We start from the raw sequence: 24,709 nt of genomic DNA on the forward strand, positions 1-24,709 counted from the left end.
ATAGGTTTCTAGAATTTTTATTTTAAAAGAAAATAGTTAAATGATACCTCTCCTAGTTAAATGATATTGTAATTTTTTCAATTGATGTCACCGCGTTAGATGAATGAATGCGGAGTGCTTCGGCAACGTACGGTAAGGAATCAAGGATACATACATTGGGTTGTTTATTTTTAAAAGAGTTTTTGTACATAATTTTCTAGATGTTACTCTAAGGCAACTCCTACGCAACTCAAGGAGTTGCAGTGTACCCAATTTACTTCACTGAAATACAAGGACACTCTTGCGCGAGGTACCCACCTCATTTTATTCATGTAAGAGCAACTTAATACTAGATTTTATTCAAGTAACAACAACTTAATATAATTAATCCTAGAGATTGCTATTTTATATCAAGGATCGTAGATATGGGGTTGCATTCTCGATAGCTTCATTGATTTCTGCTTCAAATATATGCATAGTGGCAGGCGAAAAACATATGGGAACCACTATGCCTTCCACCCCACTTTTGTTACGATACAGTACGAGGAAGCTTGTCAACCCCGCCATTGAAGTTGGTCCCACTCCACCTTGTGCTGGCCCACCATAGGTTTCTCTTCCCCACCCCAAATCCACATCTCCAAACCTGATCTTAGTATAGTCCGAGACCACATAGGTGCCCACCACTGTAAAGAGAGGGTGCCCTCTCAACTGCATCAAATCTATCACCGATCGCATGTACTTTCCATTCACGCTCATTTTCACTTGGCGGATCAACTTCACAACGAAGGAAAACAGTTTGGTTGCCAGCTCTCCTGTGGTCGTCTTCGCACATGACAAAATGATCACATTGCCGTAGAAGTTTTCGGGAATCGGCGGGTCGAATCTCGCTCAGCCATCCAGGGTGAATATGAACTAAACTCCCTGCTCAGAGGGCAGTTGGAGATCCCTCGTTCTGGAACACCACAAACACGCAGATATAACTTTAAAGGTCAGGCACTTGCCTTGCCCTACTGCTTGTATCTTCTGCGACTCGATCCTTCGGCCCGAAAAAGATTGAACTCTGGGTCATCTTCTTCACGTTCGTCGTTTTCCCGTCTTTGTCTTCGATTTGATCATATTCGTAGTGGGGGAATGTAACTGTGGGATTCGTCCGGGGTCGAAAGATTTCTCTTTCCTAGACTGGACGAACCGAAGGCCTCGTAGCCCCCCTCGCCATTTCACTGAGAGCTTTCAAGAATTGAATGAGGCCAAGCCGGTCGCTCATGGTGTGATTCAAACGAAGGGCAAAAATGAACCCTCCGCATCTCAACCACGTTACCTGAAAATAAGAAACACGTTAAGAAAATAGAATTTCGACTGGAATATGAATTGTGTTCATCAAAGAAGAAGGGGAGAATTGGTAATAGTTTCTGAGCCTGGCACATCATGCAGTAGATCAGCCAAGAAAGGGGATGGTGGGTGCAGGTATTTGAATTCCTCTATGGAAATGTCGGCATCAACTTCCACAAGCATCTTTTCTCTTGTGCAGTCCACGAGGAGCTTACCGAAGGGCACTTCTCTCAATATTCTGGGAAAAGGATAGTAAAACACCAAAACCTTCGCCAGCGCTTCTCTGATAACTTTGGCGGGATCCTCACCTTTTTTTGACGGATCGAACTGATAGAATTGAAGGATGGGAATATGAAATCTGAGAGATAGTTGATCATCTAGATTGGAAAGGTAAAGAAACCCTTTGGGAGTAGGCAGGAGAGGAGCGACAAGGATAGTCGGTTTTCTGGTGATTTTCATTTGCAGAGGTGCCATTTGCAGAGGTGCCATGAAAACAAAGGTGTGGAGAATCAATGAAAGGCTATGAAGCAAGCATGCAATTGAAGATCAGCAGAGCAAGATGCAGTGCGTTGCAGACGCAAAGATATTTTGGGATGGAGGAGACGCTGAAGCCGGCGTTTGGTGATGTTTATATATATATAATTGAAGCCCACATTTCTCAAGTGATGTGACCAGTATAACGAATACCATCAACAATGAAAGATTGACCATGAAAGATGGCTACTCCATATCGGATTTTTAAATTTAATTATTAAGAAGTATGTTGAATAAGTTGTTAAAAAAAATAGTTACTTATGCATGAGGGGTTAGCTAAACATAGAGAGTCAGTTAACTGAGTGATTGCATGATTGAGTGTTTGAGTGTTGAGTCAAGTCGAGTTAAGTGATAGATGACTTTGAGTGTGTGATTGCATGTAATTGCATGTCAAGATATTTTAGGCAGTTAGCTAGTTTGAAAAGATTTAAACACCCTTCACCGGATTCATTGTAATCATCATGTTTTGTGTGATCAATAGAAGAGCAGCAACTCATTTTTTATGTGTGAATTGTGTTTTGTCTCCTCTTCCTTTCCAACAAATTGGTATCCGAGCGAGGTTACAAAGTGTGCGGAAGAATGGATTAGCAGCAACCCGTGTGAGAAGAAAAATATATTTATTCTCAACGTGTTTGATCATTAACGCATCCTACTGTGTATTGGGGCATTCAGGCTCACGAGAGAGCCGCATTAATCATGGTGGATTTACACCGATCTGCATGCACACAGTTTCCGTGAAGCATGGATCTATTCATATACAATGTTAATCGCATGTAATCGAAAGGCGAAAGTTTTAAAATTGTGAAGTGAAGATCATGTGGTTTATATACTCGAGGTTTTAAAGTCAAGATCACATGGTTTATATACGGAGAGGTTTTATAAGATTCAAAAGTATTTTTTTTTAATGTTACGTGGAATTGTTAAGTGGGATTTTTTATTTTATGGTGAAGCATAAAAGTTTAATTTTAGATTGATTTTATAAAAGGGCTACACAATAAAAGGTTTTTTGTATTAAAGTTTTTCAAAAAGGGTTTTGAAAAAGTTTTTTTAAGATTTTTTATATATAAAATAAAAATTTAAGGTTTTATTGAAAGGGGTATTTTTGAAAAAGTTAATTAAAGAAGAATTTTTATTTTGATTTTTAGAAAAAGATGGCTTTTTCAAATTTCCAGCCCCAGTTCCCACCATTTATAGGGAAAGATTATGATGTGTGGGCCATTAAGATGGCAACCACGTTGCATGCACATGATGATTGGGATTATTTCAAGTTTGGGTTTTCAAAACCTAAGAACGAAGAAGAAGAACAAGCTCTCAGTAATATAGAGAGGGAACAATGGAAGAAAGACAAGAAGAAGAATGTACATGTGTTGCAGCTTATTCAGCAGGGAGTGGACCTAGCAGTGTTCCAGAAGATTATGACCACGTCTTAAGAAAAAGTAGCATGGGATACTTTGGCGACAAACTATAAAGGTATGGTCGAATTAAATATTGTTAAGTTGTAGAATACTAGGAGAGATTTTGAAAGTATGCAGATGAAGGAGACAGAGGACATCGATTCTCTCATGAATCAGGTCATAACTGTCATAAATTAGTTAAAGATTTATGGTGAAGATATAAACGATCAAAGAGTGGTTGATAAGGTCCTCTGGTCCTTGTGTACCAAATTGGATGTTGTGGTAGCAGCCATAGAAGAAGCCAAGGATTTGGCATCATTGACAGTTGATGAGTTGATGGGATCACTTCTATCGCATGAGGCAAGGATAGACAGAAATAAGGATTCCACTTTAGGGACTGCTTTCAAAAGTCAGGTTTCTATTTCAAGAGACAGAGGTCAAGGTAGAAGTAAAACGAGAGGCAGAGGATGAAGCGGAAGATATGGTGGTCAGAAAGATGATCGAGAAGAGCATGAACATGCAAGTGGAAGCAGCCACAAAAGGTTCAACAATAATCAAAGAGTTGACAAATCAAAAGTGAGATGTTATTACTGTAATAAATTTGGTCATTATGCTCATGATTGTAGGAATAAAATAGTTGATCAAGTGAACCAGAGAGCTAATGTCACTACAAAGAGTACTAGCTCCATGTTCCTAGCTTTCCATACCATGCATGAACCTTCTACTAGTGTGCAGCTGTTAGACAGTGGTTGCAGTAACCACATGATAGGAAACAAGGATTTGTTTGCAAATTTCAATCAATCTGTGAAAACAGAGATAAAGTTGGGGACTGACAAGACAGTGGAAGTAGATGGCAAAGGAGTGGTCAACATTTTGAACAAGCATGGGGAGCCGAAGACAATCTTAGAGGTATATTATGTTCCTAGTCTCAAACATAATTTGTTAAGTGTTGATCAATTGACACAGAAAGGATACATAGTTATCTTTCAATGTCAAGAAGTTGTTATATATGACAAGCCCCCAAGCAAGCAGCTGATAGAAAAGGTGCATATGACGAGGAACAAACTCTTTCCTCTAATTTTGAATTACAGTGGTCAGGTGAGTTCTTTTACAATTTCATGTTCTGATGATTATTGGTTATGGCACTTTCGATTTGGAAACTTGCATTTTTATGGTTTAAGATTGTTGCAGCAGAAATAGATGGTCAGAGGATTACCTCCCATCAAAGAACCTGCTAGTACTTGTGAGTGTTTCATCTTGGGAAAACAACACCATGAAAGTTTTCCAAAGGGAGTTTCCTATAGAGCAAAGAAACCTCTTGGGCTAGTGCATACAGACTTGTGTGGACCTATGAGGACACAATCGATTGGTGGAAGTTGCTACTTCCTCACTTTCAGCAGAAAGACTTGGGTTTACTTCTTGAAGCAAAAGTATGAAACTTTTGCAAAGTTCAAAGAATTCAAAGCCTTAGTAGAGAACCAAAGTGATCGACAGATCAAGGTATTGAGGTTAGATTGTGGTGGAGAATATGACTCAAAGGCATTCCATGATTACTGCAAACAACATGGGATCAGAAGACAGTTTACAACCAGGTACACACCGCAATAGAATGGTGTAGCAGAGAGAAAGAACAAGACAATTATGAACATGGTAAGAAGCATGTTGAAAGGCAGAAACTTGTCTAATGAGTATTGGGTAGAAGCAGTTGGATGTGCTATTTATGTGATCATCAGATATCCTACAAAGAGTGTGATGAACAAAGTACCAGAACAAGCATGATCAGGTATGTATTGCAGCGTATCTCATCTCGGAGTATTTGGATGTGTAGCTTATGCACATGTGCCTAAGGAGCGAAGAGGCAAATTGGATGATAAAAGTGAAAAAATCATATTCATTGGTTATAGTGAGCAATCAAAAGTTTACAAATTGTATAACCCTGTCACAAAGAAGACTATAATTAGCATAGATGTTTTGTTCAAGGAACAAGAGTCATGGAATGGAACTGTAGACAAAACAGTTGATGCACAAGTGCCACTGATGGAAGAAGATGATGTAGCAGAAAAGGAGAAGCAAGTATCACAGGTAAAGGCACCAAATAGAGACAAACCAACAAGGACTCCAAGATTTTCAGAGCAGCATGGATCCTCAGCCAGATCAACAAATCAAGATTCTCCCAGCAATCAATCAGGTGATGAATCAAGCAATGGTAAGAGAAAGATGAGAAGTTTGGAAGATATTTATGATGATTTGGATGTTAGTTCAAATTTTGCATTGTTGTCATTCCAACCTTCTTCGTTTGAAGAAGCAACCAAAGATGAAAATTGGGTGTAAGCCATGGATGAAGAATTTGAACCTATTCAAAAGAATGATGCATGGGATTTGGTTGATTTACCAAAGGACAAAAATATCATTGGTGTGAAGTGGGTGTACAAGACAAAGTTGAATGAGAAAGGTGAAATTGACAGATTTAAAACAAGACTTGTAGAAAAAGGAAGCTCGCAGCAACCGGGAATAGACTTTGGAGAAACTTTTGCTCTAGTAGCCAGATTGGATACTGAAAGAGCAGTTCTAGCCACAACAGCTCAGAACAAATGAAAAGTATATCAGATGGATGTGAAATCAGCCTTCTTGAATGGAATTCTAGAAGAAGAAATTTATGTGCAACAGACTCCATGATATGAAGTTGAAAGTAACGAAGACAAAGTTTACAGATTGAATAAAAAGCTCTATGGACTGAAGCAAGCACTTAGAGCTTGGTATAGCAGAATCGATAGCTACATGATCAAGAATGGATTTTGCAGAAGCAACATTGAGCCTACCTTATACACAAAGGTAAATGAGCATGGACAAATTTTGGTTGTTTGCTTATATGTTGATGACATGATTTTTACAGGTGATTTTGACATAGATGAATTTAAAGCAGCCATGATGAAAGAATTTGAGATGACAGATCTTGGTCTCATGAAATATTTTCTTGGAATAGAAGTTGAGCAATCTGAAAAAGCAATTTTTATTTGTCAAAATAAATATCCCAAAGATTTGTTGAAAAGGTTCAGGATGGAAAATTGCAAACCTGTCTCTACACCAGTTGCAACAGGTACAAAGTTAAGCAAGAATGATGAAGAATCAGATGTCAATCCAACTGTATTCAAAATATTGGTTGGTAGCCTCATGTATCTCACAATTACAAGACCGGATATCACGCAAGGAGTGAGTTTGATTTCCAGATTTATGGAGACTCCAAAAGACACACATTACAGTGTAGGAAAATGAATTCTGAGATACATAACGGGAACTAGAGATTGTGGCATAATGTATGCAAGAACATAAAAGAAAGATTTGATTGGATACACAGATAGTGATTTTGCAGGTAGTTTGGATGATAGGAAGAGCACTTCTGGTTTTGTGTTCCACCTTGGTTCAGGTGTGATTTCATGGGCATATAAGAAGAAGCCCATTGTGACACTTTAGTCAGCAAAAGTAGAATATGTAGCAGCAACATCAGCAACATGTCAAGCAGTTTGGTTAAGAAGAGTACTTGATGGACTTAAGAAGAAACAACAAGGATCAACAATAATATATTGTGACAACACCTCAACAATTTCACTATCCAAGAATAGTGTGTTTCATCAGAAGAGCAAGCATATTGATACTAGATATCACTTTATTAGAGAACTTGTGAGCAATGGAGAAGTTCACTTGAAGCCTTGTAAATCTAGTGATCAATTGGCTGATATATTTACGAAGTCATTAGCACAAGATGTGTTTGAGTTTCATAGAAGAAACTTGGGTGTTATAAGCCTAGATGAAACATAGACCAACAGGCATGTTTGAGTTGTCATTAGTCATGTTTTAGTTTAGCAGTCGTAATTAAGGGGGAGTGTTAAAATAAGATAATTACTCTCGCATGAGGAGTTAGCTAAACATAGAGAGTCAGTTAACTGAGTGATTGCATGATTGAGTGTTTGAGTGTTGAGTCAAGTCAAGTTAAGTGATAAACGATTTTGAGTGTGTGATTGCATGTAATTGCATGTCAAGATATTTTAGGCAGTTAGCTAGCTGGAAAAGGTTTAAATACCCTTCACCGGATTCATTGTAATCATCATGTTTTGTGTGATCAATAGAAGAGTAGCAACTCATGTTTTAAGTGTGAATTTTGTTTTGTCTCCTCGCCAAAACCTTCGCCGGCGCTTCTCTAATAACTTTGGCGGGATCCTCACCTTTTTTCGACGGATCGAACCGACAGAATTGAAGGACGGGAATATGAAATCTGATAGACAATTGATCATCTAGATTGGAAAGGTATAGCAACCCTTTGGGAGTAGGCAGGAGAGGAGCGACAAGGATAGTCGGCTTTCTGGTGATTTTCATTTGCAGAGGTGCCATGAAAACAAAGGTTTGGAGAATCAATGAAAGGCTATGAAGCAAGAACGCAATCAAAGATCAGCACAGCAGGATGTCGTGCATTGCAGACTCAAAGATCTTTCGGGATGGAGGAGACACCGAAGCTTGTGTTTGGTGATATATATATATATATATTGAAGCCCGTGTTTCTCATGTGACGTGACAAGTATAACGAATACCATCAACAATGAAAGATTAACCATGAAAGATCTACAACAAAGGCTACTTCATATTGTATTTTTAAATTTAATTATTAATAGGTATGTTGAATAAGTTGGTTTACTTTATAATAGCTTTTTGAAATTTAAAGTAAGTGGTATGGATTTAATCCCTATCAAGTTTTCTATAATATTAGTATATATGTCAAATTTCTTACCAAATTTTCTAAAATATTAGTATATATGTTAAATTTTCTATAGAATATTAGTATATATGCCAAATTTTCTATAGAATATTGGTATAGAATATTTATAGTGATATACATGAGTTAAAAGCTGAAATTTATGAACAAAATAATTTTTTTTTTGTTTTTAAATTAAATTTATTAATTAAAAAAAATATGTGAAAGAATATTATATAAGGTCAATTATAGTTTTTTTTAGGTATGTGGTATTGGTAAGCTATAAAATTTGCCAATAATACTGTATGTATCTCAAATTTTCTAAAATATTTACAGTGATATACATAAGTCAAAAATTGAAATTTATCTTCAAGGTAATTATTTACTTTTTGTCTTTTTAATTAAATTTATTAATTAAAAAATTATCATGTGAAAGAGTATCATATAAAGTTATTTATGGTTTATTTTAGGTATGTGGTATTGATAAGTGATGTAGGAGCATCTGGACTTAGCCAACAATGTGATGGTTTGTTCACGTGTTGTGGCTAAATGAGTTGAATTTCGTTGACCTGAGTGGTCAAAAGTCAGTTTTAGTCGAGAGGGTTGGAGCTCTCGAAAATGATTTGTACTTCATTATTGTAATAGTTAGGAAATTGTCTTATTTTAGATTAAGGGATAATTTGTTAGCATAGGTGTGTAATTGTTAGAATGATTAAAATAGAGACCGAGTTGTTAGTATAGTTAGAATAGGATTCGACTCATAAAGAGAAGAAAATGTAATGAAGAGGGATTAGTTGAGATGATTGAGATTTGAGTGAGAGGTGAGAGTTGAGTGATAGAGAGGGTTTTGAGATTGAAACAGAGGCTTGTTAAATTGTTGTAATTGATCCGAGAGGGCCACGACTCTGTAACTACTATTATATTGAAGGAATTTGATTTAGTGTGCATCTGTGTGTTAATCCCGGTAAAAACTCTCGTTTACCTCTGTGTATTTTCATTCTGAAACTAAATCGGGTATTTTCCCTATTTTCACACTTTAATTGTAAATCTCAGTGTTTATGTGTTAATCGCGGTCATTAGTATTAATGGCGGGGGTAGAAGAGCACAAAAAGGCTTGATCGTGGTTGAAGGCCCGTACTCCATCCTAACCATTGATCTAAATTTCAACTGCTTACGTCATAGTCAACGAATGGGTTAGGCCTATTTTTAACCCATGTGTTAGTTGAAGAACCGCTAGCCATAGGATTTGATGGACTCCGTTATCCAATGGATATCAGGTTTTAAGATGATCGGACAATAATCTCAAATCTGGACCTGAACTCTTATAGACCAAGAGTTTATAAACCATATCGGCTCCGTAAGGGTGGTTAAGTGTCGCGCAAGTTCCCTGGCCGATATCGTTGTGAACCATTGGATCCAGCACGCTTTGATCAACGTCGCAGAGTCAAGCGCCTATGAAAAAAGGGAAAGTCAATGTGGGAAGTCAACGTGGGACCGATTGTTGTTCAATTACTGTTCAATTGACCTCCTGCATCATTTTTGGTATCAAAGCACAAAAATTGAGTTTGACTGCAGTAAACATGCTGCCAAGGAGAGGAGCTGGCATAGGTCGAGGAAGACCTGAAGCAAATTCAGTTCTGCTAGAGGAGATCCGAAGTTTGTGTACAAGGATGAACACAATGGAGATTGCTAAGAGAAGAACACCTGATGAAGGAGTTTCCAGTGCTTCAGAAGAATCTTTTGAGGAAGAAGAAGAGGAGGAAAATGAAACTACCAAAGTTATCAAGATGTTGGCTAAAGTAGGTGGAAAACCAGAGGTGAAAATTCCTATGTATGAAGGGAGTTTCAATGTAGAAGAGCTAATGGATTGGATCAGTTCACTGGACAAATATTTCGACTATGAAGAGGTTGATGACAGAAAGAAGGTGAAATTTGCAGTTACCAAATTGAAGGGTCATGCAGCTATTTGGTGGGATGAACTACAAACATCCAGAACAAGAAAAGGAAAGTCCAAGATCAAGCAATGGTACAAAATGGTGAGTAAAATGGAAGCTAAATTTATGCCAAGAGATTATCAATTAAATCTTTTCAAACAGGGACAGAATTTAAGGCAGAAAGGAATGTTTGTTAAAGAATATACAGAAGAGTTCTATAGATTGAGTATTAGAGCAGGACATGCAGAGGATGATATGGAGAATGTAGCTAGATATATCAATGGCTTAAGATATGACATACAGGATGAGATCAGCTTGCTGAGTCTGTAGACCATTGAAGATGCCTATCAAGCAAGTTTGAAGGTGGAAGACAAGATGTTGAGAAAACAAAATCAGAGGAATAGAGGGAAATATCAGTAAGAGGTAGAGGAACTACGAGACCAAGGTTTCAGCAACATCAGAACGAAGCAGGAAGTTCAAGTAGTAGACCACCACAAAGGGGAGATTTTAATAGAGGAATATTTGCACCCAAAGGAAGAGTCCGAGGAAGAGATATTCGGTGTTACACATGTGGATAATGGGGACATGGATTGTGGGACTATCCTCATAATAGAACAAAAAGTCAGAGGAATGTGAATGTGGCTGTGGCAAAGCAAGAAACACCTCAAATTATAGAAAAGGAAGAATCCCCTGAAGTAGGAGAATCCCTGTTGTTGAAAAGGGCATTGCTTAAGGTAGAGAAAGAGACTAAAGAACTAGCTCAGAGGAAGAGTTTATTCAGAACTACATGTAAATCCAAAGGTAAATGTTGTAAAGTGATAATTGACAGTGGAAGCATTGATAACCTTGTTTCTACAGAGATGGTGGACAAGCTAGGATTAGTGAAGACAGTACACCCTACTCCTTACAAAGTGTCATGGTTACAGAAACGACATCAGATTATTGTGACAGAACAATGCAAGGTAGAGATACATACTGGTACATATAAGGATGTGATATTGTGTGATGTAATGCCAATGGATGTATGTCATGTATTGCTGGGAAGACCGTGGTAGTTTGATCGGAAAGTTATTCATGATGGGAGGAAAAATACTTATACTCTGGAGAAGGATGGAAATAAACATACAATGCTACCATTGAAGGATGACACTGACAAAGGAGCACTTGGAAACAATGTTATGCTGATGAATGGAAAGGAGTTGTTGCAAGAGGTAGGAAAAGGTGAAGAAATGGATTTTGCTGTCATAGGGAGACCTAAGGTAATTTTAACTTCCACAAACTTAGATGATTTACCTGAAGAAATCAAAACTCTCTTAAATGATTTTGCTGACATTATTGTAGATGAGTTTCCAAATGTGTTGCCACCAATCAGGAGTATTAGTCATCATATTGATCTAATACCAGGAGCAAGTTTGTCAAACAAAGTAGCATACAGATTAACGCCTCAAGAGAATGCAGAAGTTGGAAGACAAGTGCAAGAACTAATGGATAAGGGAATAATCAGAGAGAGTCTTAGTACAAGTGTTGTACCAACAGTACTCAGTCCAAAGAAAGGAGGTGGATGGCGTATGTGCACAGATTCCAAAGCCATAAATAAGGTCACAATCAGGTATAGATTTCCTTTACCACACATGGATGATTTGATGTATTGTTTGAGTGGGTCAAAGTATTTTACTAAAATAGATCTGAAGAGTGGATATCATCAAATAAGAATTAGAGAAGGAGATGAATGGAAGACTACATTTACAACAGACATTGGGTTGTATGAGTGGTTAGTGATGCCTTTTGGACTCACCAATGCACCTAACACGTTCATGAGATTGATGAATGAAGTATTGAAGGAATATGCAGGCAATTTGTTATTGTTTATCTTGATGATATTCTAGTTTTTAGTAGAAGTAAAGAAGAACATCTAGAGCATCTTAAATTGGTTTTAAGAACTCTGCAGGAAGAGAAACTACTGATAAATCTGAAGAAATGTAGTTTCGTGAAAGAAGAATTAATTTACTTCAGATTTTTAGTTTCTAAAGAAGGGTTGAAAATGGATCCAAAGAAAGTCCAAGCAATTTGGAACTGGCCTATTCCAAGGAATATATTTGAGGTATGAAATTTTTATGGTCTTGCAAGTTTTTATAGGAAATTTATCAGAGGGTTTAGTCATATTTGTGCACCAATTCTTGAAACAAACAACGAGACTAATCAGCCGTTCAAGTGGACAGAAGCAATGGACAAGAATTTTAAGTTGTTGAAGAGGAAAATCACAGAGAAACCAATTTTAGCTTTACCCGATTTTGGAAAAGTATTCCAAGTTGAAACTGATGCTAGTGGAGTTGCGATTGGAGCAGTTTTGAGTCAGGAACAGAGACCAATAGCATACTTCAGTGAGAAATTAAATGAAGCAAAGAAGAAGTATTCTTCTTATGATAAAGAATTTTATGCTATTATAAAAGCCTTATAAAAATGGAGACATTATTTGCTACCAAAGGAGTTTATATTGTATTATGACAATCATGCATTGCAGTTCATAAACAACCAACCAAAATTGAACCAAAAACATGCCAAGTGGGTAGAGTTTTTGCAGAGCTTTACTTTTGTGATAAATCACACAAGTGGTAAGTTGAACAAAGTTGTTGATGCTTTAAGCAGGGTAAATTTCATATTGCAAGAATTAAAAGTTGGTGTTGTAGGATTTGAAGAAATGGTTGAAATGTATAAAGACGATGCAGATTTCAAAGATGTTTATACAGAAGTACAAAATCCAATAGTTCGTAAGCGAAGTCAGTGGTTAGACTATCTTATCCAACGAGGTTTTTTGTTTAAAGGCAACAAGTTGTGCATTCCCAAGTGTTCTATGAGGAAAAACATAATAAAGGAGAAACATAGTGGAGGATTATTTGGTCACTTTGGACAAGACAAAACCTTGCTCAGGTAAGTACTTTTTATTATTGGCCAAAGATGTAGACTGATGTTAAGAGATTTGTTGAGAAGTGTAGGATATGTCAACATGCTAAAGGGAGAAGCCAGAATACAGGATTGTACTAGCCATTGCCAATACTAGACCAACCATGGGATGTAGTTAGCATGGATTTTGTTTTGGGGTTACCTAAAACTCAAAGGGGGAATGATTCCATTTATGTTGTGGTAGATAGATTTTCCAAGATGGCACATCTCATTGCATGTAAAAAGACTAGTGATGCAACACATATTCCTAATCTATTTTTTTCAGAAATTGTAAGATTACATGGATTTCCTGTAAGTATTGTGTCTGATAGAGATACAAAGTTTATAGGGAATTTCTGGAGAACTCTTTGGAAGAAACTAGGAGCTAAACCTTAGTTTCAGTTCAACATACCATCCTCAAATAGATGGACAGACCAAAGGAGTAAATAGAAGCTTGGGAAACATATTGAGAAGTTTAGTGTATCAAAATCCTAAACAGTGGGATTTAGCACTGGCTCAGGCTGAGTTTGCTTATAATGAAACTCCAACCGAAGACTGGAATGAGTCCATTTCAAATTGTTTTTGGGATGAACCCAAGAGGGGTGTATGAGCTCAGAAAATTGGATAAACAAGAGACAAGAAGTGCAAAAGCTGAAGAGTTCGCAGAGCAGATGCATAGACTACAAGAAGATGTCAAAGGTAGATTGCAGGAAAGCAGTAGAAAATACAAACAGAGAGTAGATATGAAAAGAAGAGAGAAAGAATTCCAAGTGGGAGATTTAGTGATGGTATATTTGAGAAAAGAAAGATTTCCTGCTAAGACTTACAATAAACTAAAAATGAAAAGGATAGGACCATGTAGAATTGTAAGAAAGTTTTCAACTAATGCTTATGAAATTGAATTAGTTTTCAACTAATGCTTATGAAATTGAATTTCCAGAAGGGATTGGAATATCACCCATCTTCAATGTTGCAGATTTGTATCCATACAAAGAGGCAGAGACGGAGCTACAGAAGGAAACTACAAAAGATGAAGTTCAAACTTTGAACTGGGAAGAAGAACAAATGCCAAAGACAGTTAAGAAAGAGGTGGAAGCTATTTTGGAGAAAAAAATATCCAAAAGAACCACAGGACAGGTTTATTTTCAATATCTAGTCAAATGGAAAGGACAGCCAGTGGAGGATGCTTGTTGGTTGACAACAACAGAGTTGTAGAAGTATGGAGTAAACCCTAAAAGTCTGAGGGATGATTCTTTTCTTCCCTGAGAGCCTGATGCAGGAGAATCTGGACTTAGGTAGCAATGTGATGGTTTGTTCACATGCTGTGGCTAAATGAGTTGAATTTCGTTGACCTAAGTGGTCAAAAGTCAGTTTTAGTCGAGAGTGTTGGATCTCTCGAAAATGATCTGTACTTCAACATTGTAATAGTTAGGAAATTGTCTTATTTTAGATTAAGGGATAAGTTGTTAGCATAGATGTGTAATGGAGCTTGAAAATAGATATTTGATTGTTAGAATGATTAAATTAGAGATCAAGTTGTTAGTACATTTAGAATAGGATTCGACTCATAAAGAGAAGAAAATGTAATGAAGAGGGATTAGCTGAGATGATTGAGATTTGAGTGAGAGGCGAGAGTTGAGTGATAGAGAGGGTTTTGAGATTGAAACAGAGGTCTGTTAAATTGTTGTAATTGAGTCAAGAGGGCCACGACTCTGTAACTATTATTATATTGAAGGAATTTGATTTAGTGTGCATCTGTGTGTTAATCCTGGTGAAAACTCTCGTTTACCTCTATGTATTTGCATTCTGAAACTAAATCAGGTATTTTCCCTATTTTCACACTTTAATTGTAAATCTCAGTGTTTATGTGTTAATCACGGTCATTAGTATTAATGGCGGGGGTATAAGAGCATAGAAAGGCTTGATCGTGGTTGAAGGCACATACTCCATCCTAACCATTGATCTAAATTTCAACTGCTTACATCATAGTCAACGACGGGGTTAGGCCTGTTTTTAACCTGCGTGTTAGTTGAAGAACCGCTAGCCGTAGGATTTGATGGACTCCGTTATCCAATGGACATCGGGTTTAAGATGATCGGATGATAATCTCAAATACAGACCCAAAATCTTATAGACCAAGAGTTTATAAACCATATCAGCTCCGTAAGGGCGGTTAAGTGTCGCACAAGTTCCCTGGCCGTTATCATTGTGAACCATTGGATCCAACATGCTTTGATCAATGGCATAGAGTGAAGCGCCTATGCAAAAAGGGAAAGTCAACGTGGGACCGATTGTTGTTCAATTGTTTTTCCAAGTAGGGGAGGGCGGGTGCATGTCTCCGAATTCCTCCATGGAAACATCGACATCAACTTCTACAAACAACACACCTTCGCTCATGCAGTCCACAAGGAGCTTACCGAAGGGTGCTTCTCTCAATCTTCCGGAAAAAGGATAGTAAAATACCAAAACCTTCACCAACACTTCTCTGATAGCTTTGGTGGTATCCTCACTTTTTTTTTACGGATTGAAGCGATAGAATTGGAAGACGGGAATATGAAATCTGAAAGATAGTTGATCATCTAGATTGGAAAGGTATAGCAACCCTTTGGGAGTAGGCAGGGAAGGAGCGACGAGGATAGCCGGCTTTCTGGTGACTTTCATATTCAGAGCAGCCGTGAAAAAAAAGGTATCGAGAATCACTGAAGAATATGACACAAGCACGCAATCGAAGATCAGCAGAGAAGGATGCAGTGCGTTGCAAACTTGTTTCAAGATAGGGAAGACGACGAAGCGAGCGTTTGGTGAGATATATATATAAATTGAAGCCTTTTCTCAGGTGATGTGACCTATACAATGTGGGCTCGTATGTTTATTATTTTGGAATGGGGTTTTTAAAACTGTAATTTAATTATTAATAATTTTATTAATAGGGTTGTTTTTTGTTTTATAATAGAGATTTTAAAATTTTAATTTAAATAATATTTATTAAGTAGTGATATAATTTTTATTAAAGGTTTTAGAATATTTTTAATAATCCATACAAGTCAAATTTTCTAGAATATTCAAAGTGATATATAAGTCAAAATTTGAGATTTATGTTCAAAGTAATTATTATTTTTTGTCATTTTAATTAAATTGATAAATTAAAAAAAGCTTATATGAATGTGTGTTATATTTTTTTGAGCATGTGGTATTGATAACCCATGGTATTAGCTCATTGTATTGTAATAAGTCTATTTAGAAATTAGGAATTTCCATTGTAAAGTGAGGTAAGAGTTTTGATGCTTATTATGGATTGATTACTATCATATATACCAACCATTTAATTTATATAATTGTGCAAATAATTAAGTGGGTGATAGAGATTTAGTTTACAAAATTAATTATTTTTAATAGTGTTAATGTTAGTTACAGAATCTAGTGACATAAATAACCACTCTCTCCGTGACCACTGATCAAAGCGAGGCTTGAAATTCCCCCAAAACAAAATTATTTTACCTGCCTCCCTCCCTCCTGAGTTGATAAATAAACCATGCTTAATATCAATATATTTTAATTAATTATCTATAATGGCTAGGTTCTATTGTGACATGCTTTCATGGTAGATAGTGATGTGGTGTGTATGGTGTTGTACCATATTTGTAGAAACTTTTTAGGGTTCATGTTATAAGATAGTATACACCTGATTAATTCAAACGAGAGGCTTGTTCTAGAAGAAGGTGTATGGGGTGGATTAGACAATATCTTGGTCTCGGATTTAGAAGCAAATTTCAGAAAAAGAAGTTGGTATGGTGTAATGCACAAATAATTCAAGAATTAATTATTTTAAGCCAATAAGGGTAGTAGTCTAAATGTGCATTGAAGGTATCACGATTGTATCTTTGTTCAAGATGGATTGTCAGAGACTTCATTCATATAAAACTCTGCTAGTTGTTGTCTATATTTCGATTATTTTGATTTCAACAGGTAAGAAATCGATCTAAGAACTTCATTATCCATTGAATATATATACAGACTCTGTGTTTTGAAGCATAAGTAGCTGCATGTTGTGTTAATGTTGGTTTTTGAAATTTGAAGGGTTCCTATTAAGGCCAAAATTTGGGTTAATGTGGATTATGGTTGTATGTTTTTTGGTATTGCACATTGCATGAGAAAATGAGCCGGAGGAATCACCACAACCAAACCCTAGAATTGGTGTAAACTATGGAACAAAAAGGAATAATTTGCCATCACCGAAGCAGGTAGCCAAGATGCTTGGAAACATCATTGTCAATAGAGTCAAGATCCACAACTCAGATTCCTCTATATTGTAAGCATTTTCCAACACATGCATTGCAGTTGTTGTGGGTCTTGAGAATGAGAAAGTCCAAAGGATAAGTGAAAGCCCAACTACAATCCAAGCTTGGGTGGCTTATAGAATTTCTACTTACTACCGTTCAACCTTAATATTTATGATAACCATAGGGAATGATGTCCTGACAAATAATTATGGGTCATTAGACTCTAAACTAGTGCTTGCAATATACAACATTCATTCTAGTTTGGTTTCTTTAGGTTTGGATGACAATATTAAGGTATCTACTCCACACCATATGGCTATCCTTTCAAGTTCCTTTTCTCCTTCTGCCTCCACATTTTCTACTAGTTTCCTACCAATTATGAATCCTCCCCTCCAATTCTTGGATGATACAAGTGTTCTATTCATGTTGAATGCATATCCTTATTTTGCAAACAGAGACAACCCCAAAGAAGTTTCAATGGACTATTTGATGTTTGGGTAGTCTCTAGGGGTTTCAGATCCAAAAGGGTTCACCTATAACAATATGCTAGATGCTCAAATTCATTCCATTTACTTTGTTATGGCTGCTTTGGGTCAAAATGACACTATCCCTGTAATTGGTTGGCCTTCCAAAGGATACCTGGATGATATAGGATTGAATCCTAAGAATTATAGAAATTATAACTCTAGAGTCATCAAACATGTTACTTCCAATGAAGGAATTCCAATGAGGCCTATAGAGTCATAGAGACCTTTATTTTTTCACTTTTTAATGAGAACCATAAACTAGGGCCAACCACTAAGAGGAACTTTGGGCTGCTAAACCCGGATGGTTCAAAAGTATATGATGTAGATTTGAGTTGTGGTTGGTGTGCATCTCCTCCTCCACCATATTTTCCTCCTGCAAACCCACCACCTAACATGATTTATTTATTCTCAGGAAGACCAAAAGGTTTAAGGGGAGGCCTTGGTAGTGTTTTTTTATTGGATTACCAAACCAAGTTCTGATCCATTTGTTCTTCAAGAGTCTTTTGATTTTTCTTGTGGGATGGGTGGTGAAAATCGTGCTTCAATTCGTCAAGGTGTACCTTACTATAATCCAAATATTGTTCATGCTCGTGCTTCATATACAATCAATAGTTACTATCAGATTCACAGTAGAAACTACTAGAATTGTGATTTCAAAGGCACCAATATGGTCACATTCACTGATCCAAGTAAGGATTATTCCACTCTTTTTCTCTTTTAGGGAATGTCTTCCTTTAATTTTTCCTTTTTTTTGGCTACTTGAAAAGTATGATGCATTATTTATTTCTATGCTTCATATTTAATATGATTCCATACATTAAATTTTCATAGATTGGGAATTGGACATGGAATTATTATTCTATATTCTAATTTATGCACTATAATCACTTTGATAATGTATAGTTCAAAATTTTAAACCAAAATTGCCATGAAGATACCAGCTTTCAGGTCACTAAAATTTTCAATATAAACTATTAAAATGAGGGTCTGACTGGTTATATCATGTGTTGTTTGGGTTCAGGCTATGGATCTTGTCACTATCCTCAAGAATGAGCATCCAATCAGATTGGCAAGGTGCTTTCAGTAACTCAATCTCGTCCCTTGCTCTTGGATATCAAAGATTGTAAAAGCCAATCCTTTTGCCAGAACAATGGACTGATTGTAATACTCATTATCTGAATCAGTTGCTCATTGTGATGGTGTACTTACAAATGATTTTGGCAGCCTAAGGAATTTTAGCACGCTATCCAAAATGTGATTTAAAATTAATCGACACATGTATTAATAGAACCATTGGGAGCTTATTCAACATATTTATTTATAGTACCACTGCCTAGATATGAAATTCAGGCAACTTATTCTGCTTCTCCAATGAAGCTTTGTGTTTATTTTTTTCATGCACTATAGGCTAAGCACAGGTTATCGCAACCCAGGGGATTGGATAATTTTGTATTGTTTTGAACGTATGGAGTCGAATGCTTATATTCAGTGAGGAATGAGAATGAAATTTTGATGTGGTGTCAACTTTGTATATTTTAGAGAATAAATGAATTGATATATATGTGATGTCTGTAATTGCAAGATATATTTAGTGTACTGGCTAATTTTTGACACATTCTCCAAATGGGTAGTACACTGCCTATATAGAATTGTAACCTTAATACAGATAAGGACTTCCATTTTTATGGGAAATTAACTATTTATTTTCACTTTGTTAAACATGGTTTATACTTGAACTTCTTGTGTATTATCCATGTTTTTTATCAAATGAGTGGATCTACCCTGGAAGAGTGCTTGAATTCTTCATTGTATTTGTTTTAGACATGTTGATCAGCTGGTTCATTTTTTTTATTGTCACCCTATCCACAATAATAAGGTCCCATGAAGAAGATTGTTTAGTATGTTTGATTGAAATTTGTGGAGATTCTTTTTTATGTAAATTCCAAATGTTTAGTTAAATTTGTTATCAATTTAAACCATCCAATAAAAATTAGTTCGTACTAACATGACTTTACTAATATGAAGACATTGAATCAAAACTAGGTTTTTGTGATATGACTTAATTGATATGAATCCAATTCAATCATGGGTGACTTGTTGTGTTGATGAAATCTGGTAGGGATGTCAAATTTTATGGGCCATTATTGAATCACTAAACAAAACATTATTTCATCAAATTTTGAACTAATGAGCAATGATGTAATAGTCTACTTCTTCAATGGGTGGTTGCTTCAAAAATCTTAGCAAATCACTTAATTGAGAGAACAAGAATCCCTTCCAAGAATTGTCCATAAAAAACAGGGATTACCACATGGGAAGTGGACGAAGTTATTCTTATGGGAGGAATGTACCGGATGCCAAGGGTTCAAGAGATTGTTGTTGAGATTTTTGGAAATGCGCCAAGTAAATGTGTTAATCCAAATGAGGCTATAACAATGGGTGTTGCCATCCAAAGTGGAATTTTGTGGGCTAATTTAAGGGAACTTATTTTACTGGATGTGACTCCACTTTATCTTGGATTGGAAACATGAGGGGGTTTTCACAAGGTTAATAAGAAGAAATATAACAATCCCAATGAATAAGATTCATATATTCTCAACTGATGCAGATGATCAAACTCAGTGGATAGACCATGATGTTACAAGAATTAAACCCATTCAAGGAGGAGAGCCTTCATCCTTGGGAGGAGGCCCCAAACCTTCAGTTGTGGGCTTAGTATCAGCTATCCATAATTTTCATGTGTGGGATCGTCATGATGGACAGAGGAATAGTAGGAAATTTGTCAAAGTGAGAGACCACTTTTAGGTTCTTGTTGTTGGTCAATGCCTTTTCTTCTCTTGACACTCTCTTACAACTTGACTTCCTTTATGTTAATGTTGTTGCTTGAAGGTTGAGAGTGTGTAGTGTGCTAGAGAATATCCTCGAGGGGGCACTTTTTTCATTGTGCATTATCTAGTAGCCCATTAACTAATATAGGTGGATTATTTCCATCCCCCCCTCCACATTTGCACTTGGATATGCAGACTCAAATATGCACAAATGAGAGACCCTTCTTGTTAAATACATCAACAGTGTGCTAAAAATCACTTGATACACATATGTTTGTTGTGTTCCAAAGATATAAGATACCAATTCTAATCTAGTGTTGTGTTGTGTGAAGATATATGGCCCAAGGGAGGGAATCTCCCAATACAGAAATATTTGAGGGAATATTAGATGAGAGCAAGGAGGGCCTAACCTTAAAATGTGCATATTTTCAAAACTAGAACAAGTGCTTCAAGGTGTCATTCTTGCTACATAGTGGGAATTTAAGGTGTAGAATTAGTAGGTGTTCAAGCTCATGTTATTCTTCTCGAATTTATGCCTTACGGTGTTTCATTTGCAACATCTAGTGCAATTGTTAGTAATAATATATTTGATTTTAAAGTCATGGCCAGAGACCAAATTGGTGTATGAGAGCCCCTTGTTTGTGGGACAAGGGATGCACCTCCCTTATCTACTAATGTCTTCGAAGGCATACATACTCTACCCCCCTCTGGTTGTGACCTCCTACTAGGAAACACATGCTCTTAACCATTAGGCCACTCAAGTTGTATAATAATAAAGTTATAATTTAATTAGTTTTATGATTTTTTAATTTTAGCAATGTGAGATGTGTCATGTAATAAGTTTTTTGTTACCTATTATAGATTAATGTATATGGGAATTTACCAACCACTTAATTTATATGGTTGTGTTAGGTGGAAGGATTTAACCTCCAGGGAATATTCTAGAATTTTGATAATAATATACACAAATCAAATCTTGATATTTATCTCCAAAATAGTTGTGTTATTTTTTTCCCTTTTAATTAAATTTATTAATTAAAAAATGACATATAAACAAGTGAGTTATGGGTTTTTTTGGGCATCTAGTATTAATAAGCCATATTATTAGCCCATGATATTGTAACAAATCCTATTTAAAATTTGAGAATCTCCATTGCAAACATGCGAACATCAAAAACAAAGGATGTAACACTAGATATTGCGCTCGAACAAAAATCATCTTCCACTAGTCTCTATTCTTTTTGTTAGTTGTATTTCTTTCTATCTTGTTATTTTCTATTGATGAATTGTGTTTGGATTATAGACTATAAATTGTTATAGTATTACTTTCTACCTTGAGTTTTATATCTCCTTGATGCAGGAGCATGTAGCTCACCATGACCGGGTGAAGTCTTAGCCAGGTCAAAAAACAGTGAATATACTTTTATGAGTTTTTTTTATGATGGTCAACAGGAAATTAGGTAGGATTGTTACTTTTATTTACTTTCATTTAGTTAAATATTGTTACATAGTTAGGATCTGGTGTTGTCTGTTGTTAGCAAACCAAGATTATCCTTTTTGATTTAAAAGGAAAAGAAAAAGACAAATGTACTGGGAGACAAAATCTTGTCGTAATATAGGACAACTGATTAATAACCAAATAACTGTAAAAACCCAACTGAAAGAACAATCATACAGTTTCATTAACTGGAACTGAGTAGCTATAAATGTAACAAGACAAGACTATAGAGGGGTTCAGTTGAAGACCGCTCACACTCTAATAAAAATAATATCAACAGAGAAATCTAGACTGCTATCCATTTTTATGTTTATTCCTATTTGTTAAAAAAATCTGACTGAGAATAATCTGAATATGTATAGCTATTAGTTACAGGTTCCGTAAAGTAAACCTTTTCGGTTGTGTTACCCGAGGGGAACAAATAGTTCGTTTAACTGTGCTAAGGAGCAGCACAAAACAAAGAGTTTGCAGGCATCGTAACAGAAAACGTAGACACCAATCATAATCATTACTGGCTGAGAAAACAAGTTTGAGTAATCATTTCATCGACAACACATCTACAGCGTTCAACAAAATAATTCCAAACAGTTTAATTAAATAAGTCGACGATATACAACAGTAGTTCCAGCGACGGGACAGCGAATACAAGCCACGACAATTACAGGTAAATTTACATGTGCAACATTACATATTTCAATATTGTTTTCATTTCCAGAGCCACAAAAAGAGTCACGGAAGAATAAAATACCGAGGGTTACATCCTTACAAGACCCTGAATTACAAACCCTGGAAGAGGGTTTCGATTTCGATAAACTAATACAACAGAGCAGGCACCGACCGAGAATGGTGAAACCCTAGGTGAGGGTTTGAAGGCATGACAGACATAAACTAAGGAACGAGAACCTGAGTTGACAGAGCCATACAAGGAACCAACAAAAATATCGTAGAGTGGCAGAGCCTACCGGATAGGACCGAGAAGAGCCTTGGTTGAACCCTCCTACTGAAGCCCTCAATACCTGTAGAGCCAGCATTCACCAGAGTCAGCCAAACATCAATTAAAAGGAAGGAAAATACAGAGCAAGAGCAAGGGACTGTGACCATACCTGAGAGCTCACAGTAGCATCATGGAGAAACATTCCCAGAACAACAACCATTGACTGTAGAGAACAAGGAACAAGCCAAATTAACGACTGAGGAAGGAAGCGTTGATGATTAAAGCAGGGACAGGAAACCATAAGCCGAAGGAAACCATAACGCCAACCTGGGAACAAGCCACTGTTGGAAATGCCAACTGAAATGAGAATGCCACTGCCAAAGTTTACATGCACAACCTGAAGACATTGTGACAGAGAGGAGCCGAAGTTCGATAGAGAACTTACCAAGCCACCATTGGGTCAACCAGAACAAGTCACGGACTGAGGAACAAGCACTCGCATGCATGCAGAGACAGACAAGCATAAACGCCCACAGTTTACCGCATAACCACAACATTCCGACTTGCAGAGCTCGGTAGCAAACCCACAGCCAACAATGGAAAATTACCAAACAAGCAGACAAACCGGAGGAAGAGTCTAGGCTCGAGCGAGAAACACACTTACCCATGCAAGGACTGTTTTAATGAACTCATTAAATGTCATACTAACAGTAAGTTACATCCTGTGCGATTCATACATGTGTTTGTTTTATTGTTTGTTTTAATCAACCACATAACTATTGCATAAATCAGTCCACACACATTCGTTAAACAAACCAAATCATTTCATATATCATAGTGTTATAAGGGCGTTTGGGCTAGCCACCATAAAAGTGGTATCAGAGCAGGAAAGGTTGATTGAAGATATGGAAGTGGGGCGACAAGGTCGTGGCCGAGGTGGCCGAGGTGGTAGGGGTGCTGGCAGATTGGTAGATGAAGGATTGAGAGAGGAGATTCGAATTCTCGCTGCCTGTTTGGAGGCAGTAGAGGGAGGTAGACGACGAGACCCTAAGATAGGTGACAAGAGTGAGGAAGAACCTGAAGCAGCAGCAGATGGATAGGAAGGTGAGTCTGCAGAAGTGAGATTGTTGAAGTTTGTTCTAGTGGCTAGCAGTAAACAAAAACCGGAACTCCCGACGTATGACGGCAGCTTGTTTATTGAAGTCTTACTGGATTGGATTACTGAGATGGATAAGTACTTCGAGTGTGAGGAAGTCAGCGAAGACCATAGAGTTCGGTTCGTTGCAACAAAATTGAAAGGACACGCAGCCCTATGGTGGGACAACATCCAGAATGAGAGGAAAAGAATGAACAAACTGCCGATCAAGACCTAGTCAAGGATGGTGGCCAAGTTAAAAGGTAGATTTCTGCCAAGGGACTATCAGATTTCATTGCATAGGCAGGTGCAGAATCTGAGGCAGAAATGATTGACGGTAAGGGAATATACCGAGGAGTTCTATCGAGTGAATTTGTGGGCCAGATTTACAAAGGATACATTGGAAAGGACAGCTAGGTATGTTAGTGGATTAAGGTTGGGTATTTTGGATGAAATCAGCATTTTGTCATCAAATAACACTGAGGAAGTGTATCAGAGTGCGATGAAGGCTGAGGAGAAAATCACCAGAAGACAAAACGCCCAGAGAGGATGAGGAGCCAGCAGAGGGAAAGGCCAGTCCTATGGTAGAGGGCGGACTGCTAGTAGCAATGAAGAAGGTAGCAGTTCCAGAGCTTCTGGATTAGTAGACAAAG

At 36.9% G+C, this 24,709-nt stretch overlaps 1 protein-coding gene across 1 annotated transcript; it reads right to left on the minus strand.

Annotated features, from left to right (window-relative positions):
• Positions 1 to 384: 384 nt before the first annotated feature.
• Positions 385 to 23,624, minus strand: LOC149253993 (benzyl alcohol O-benzoyltransferase-like). The gene is made up of 5 exons (XM_089454652.1): positions 23,586 to 23,624; positions 23,091 to 23,144; positions 22,950 to 23,003; positions 1,169 to 1,297; positions 385 to 801 (listed from the first exon to the last, which is right to left on the minus strand). The coding sequence occupies exons 1-5, from the start codon at positions 23,622 to 23,624 to the stop codon at positions 385 to 387; spliced, it is 693 nt and encodes a 230-aa protein (XP_089310778.1).
• Between the last annotated feature and the right edge of the window lie 1,085 nt (positions 23,625 to 24,709).

Source organism: Pinus tabuliformis, chromosome 7 (genome assembly GCF_031772625.1).
Source record: "Pinus tabuliformis cultivar Carrire ecotype Pingquan chromosome 7, CPIR1, whole genome shotgun sequence".
Taxonomy (NCBI): Eukaryota; Viridiplantae; Streptophyta; class Pinopsida; order Pinales; family Pinaceae; genus Pinus; species Pinus tabuliformis.

What these genes read in the sequence shown, in the direction of transcription:
- LOC149253993 (XM_089454652.1), bottom strand. Translation starts at nt 23,624, where the DNA reads ATGACATTTAATGAGTTCATTAAAACAGTCCTTGCATGG. An exon ending in TTAAAACAGTCCTTGCATGG is followed by an intron (nt 23,145 to 23,585) that starts GTAAGTGTGTTT and finishes TGTTCTCTACAG; the next exon opens with TCAATGGTTGTTGTTCTGGG. An exon ending in GCTCTTCTCGGTCCTATCCG is followed by an intron (nt 1,298 to 22,949) that starts GTAGGCTCTGCC and finishes TCTTATTTTCAG; the next exon opens with GTAACGTGGTTGAGATGCGG.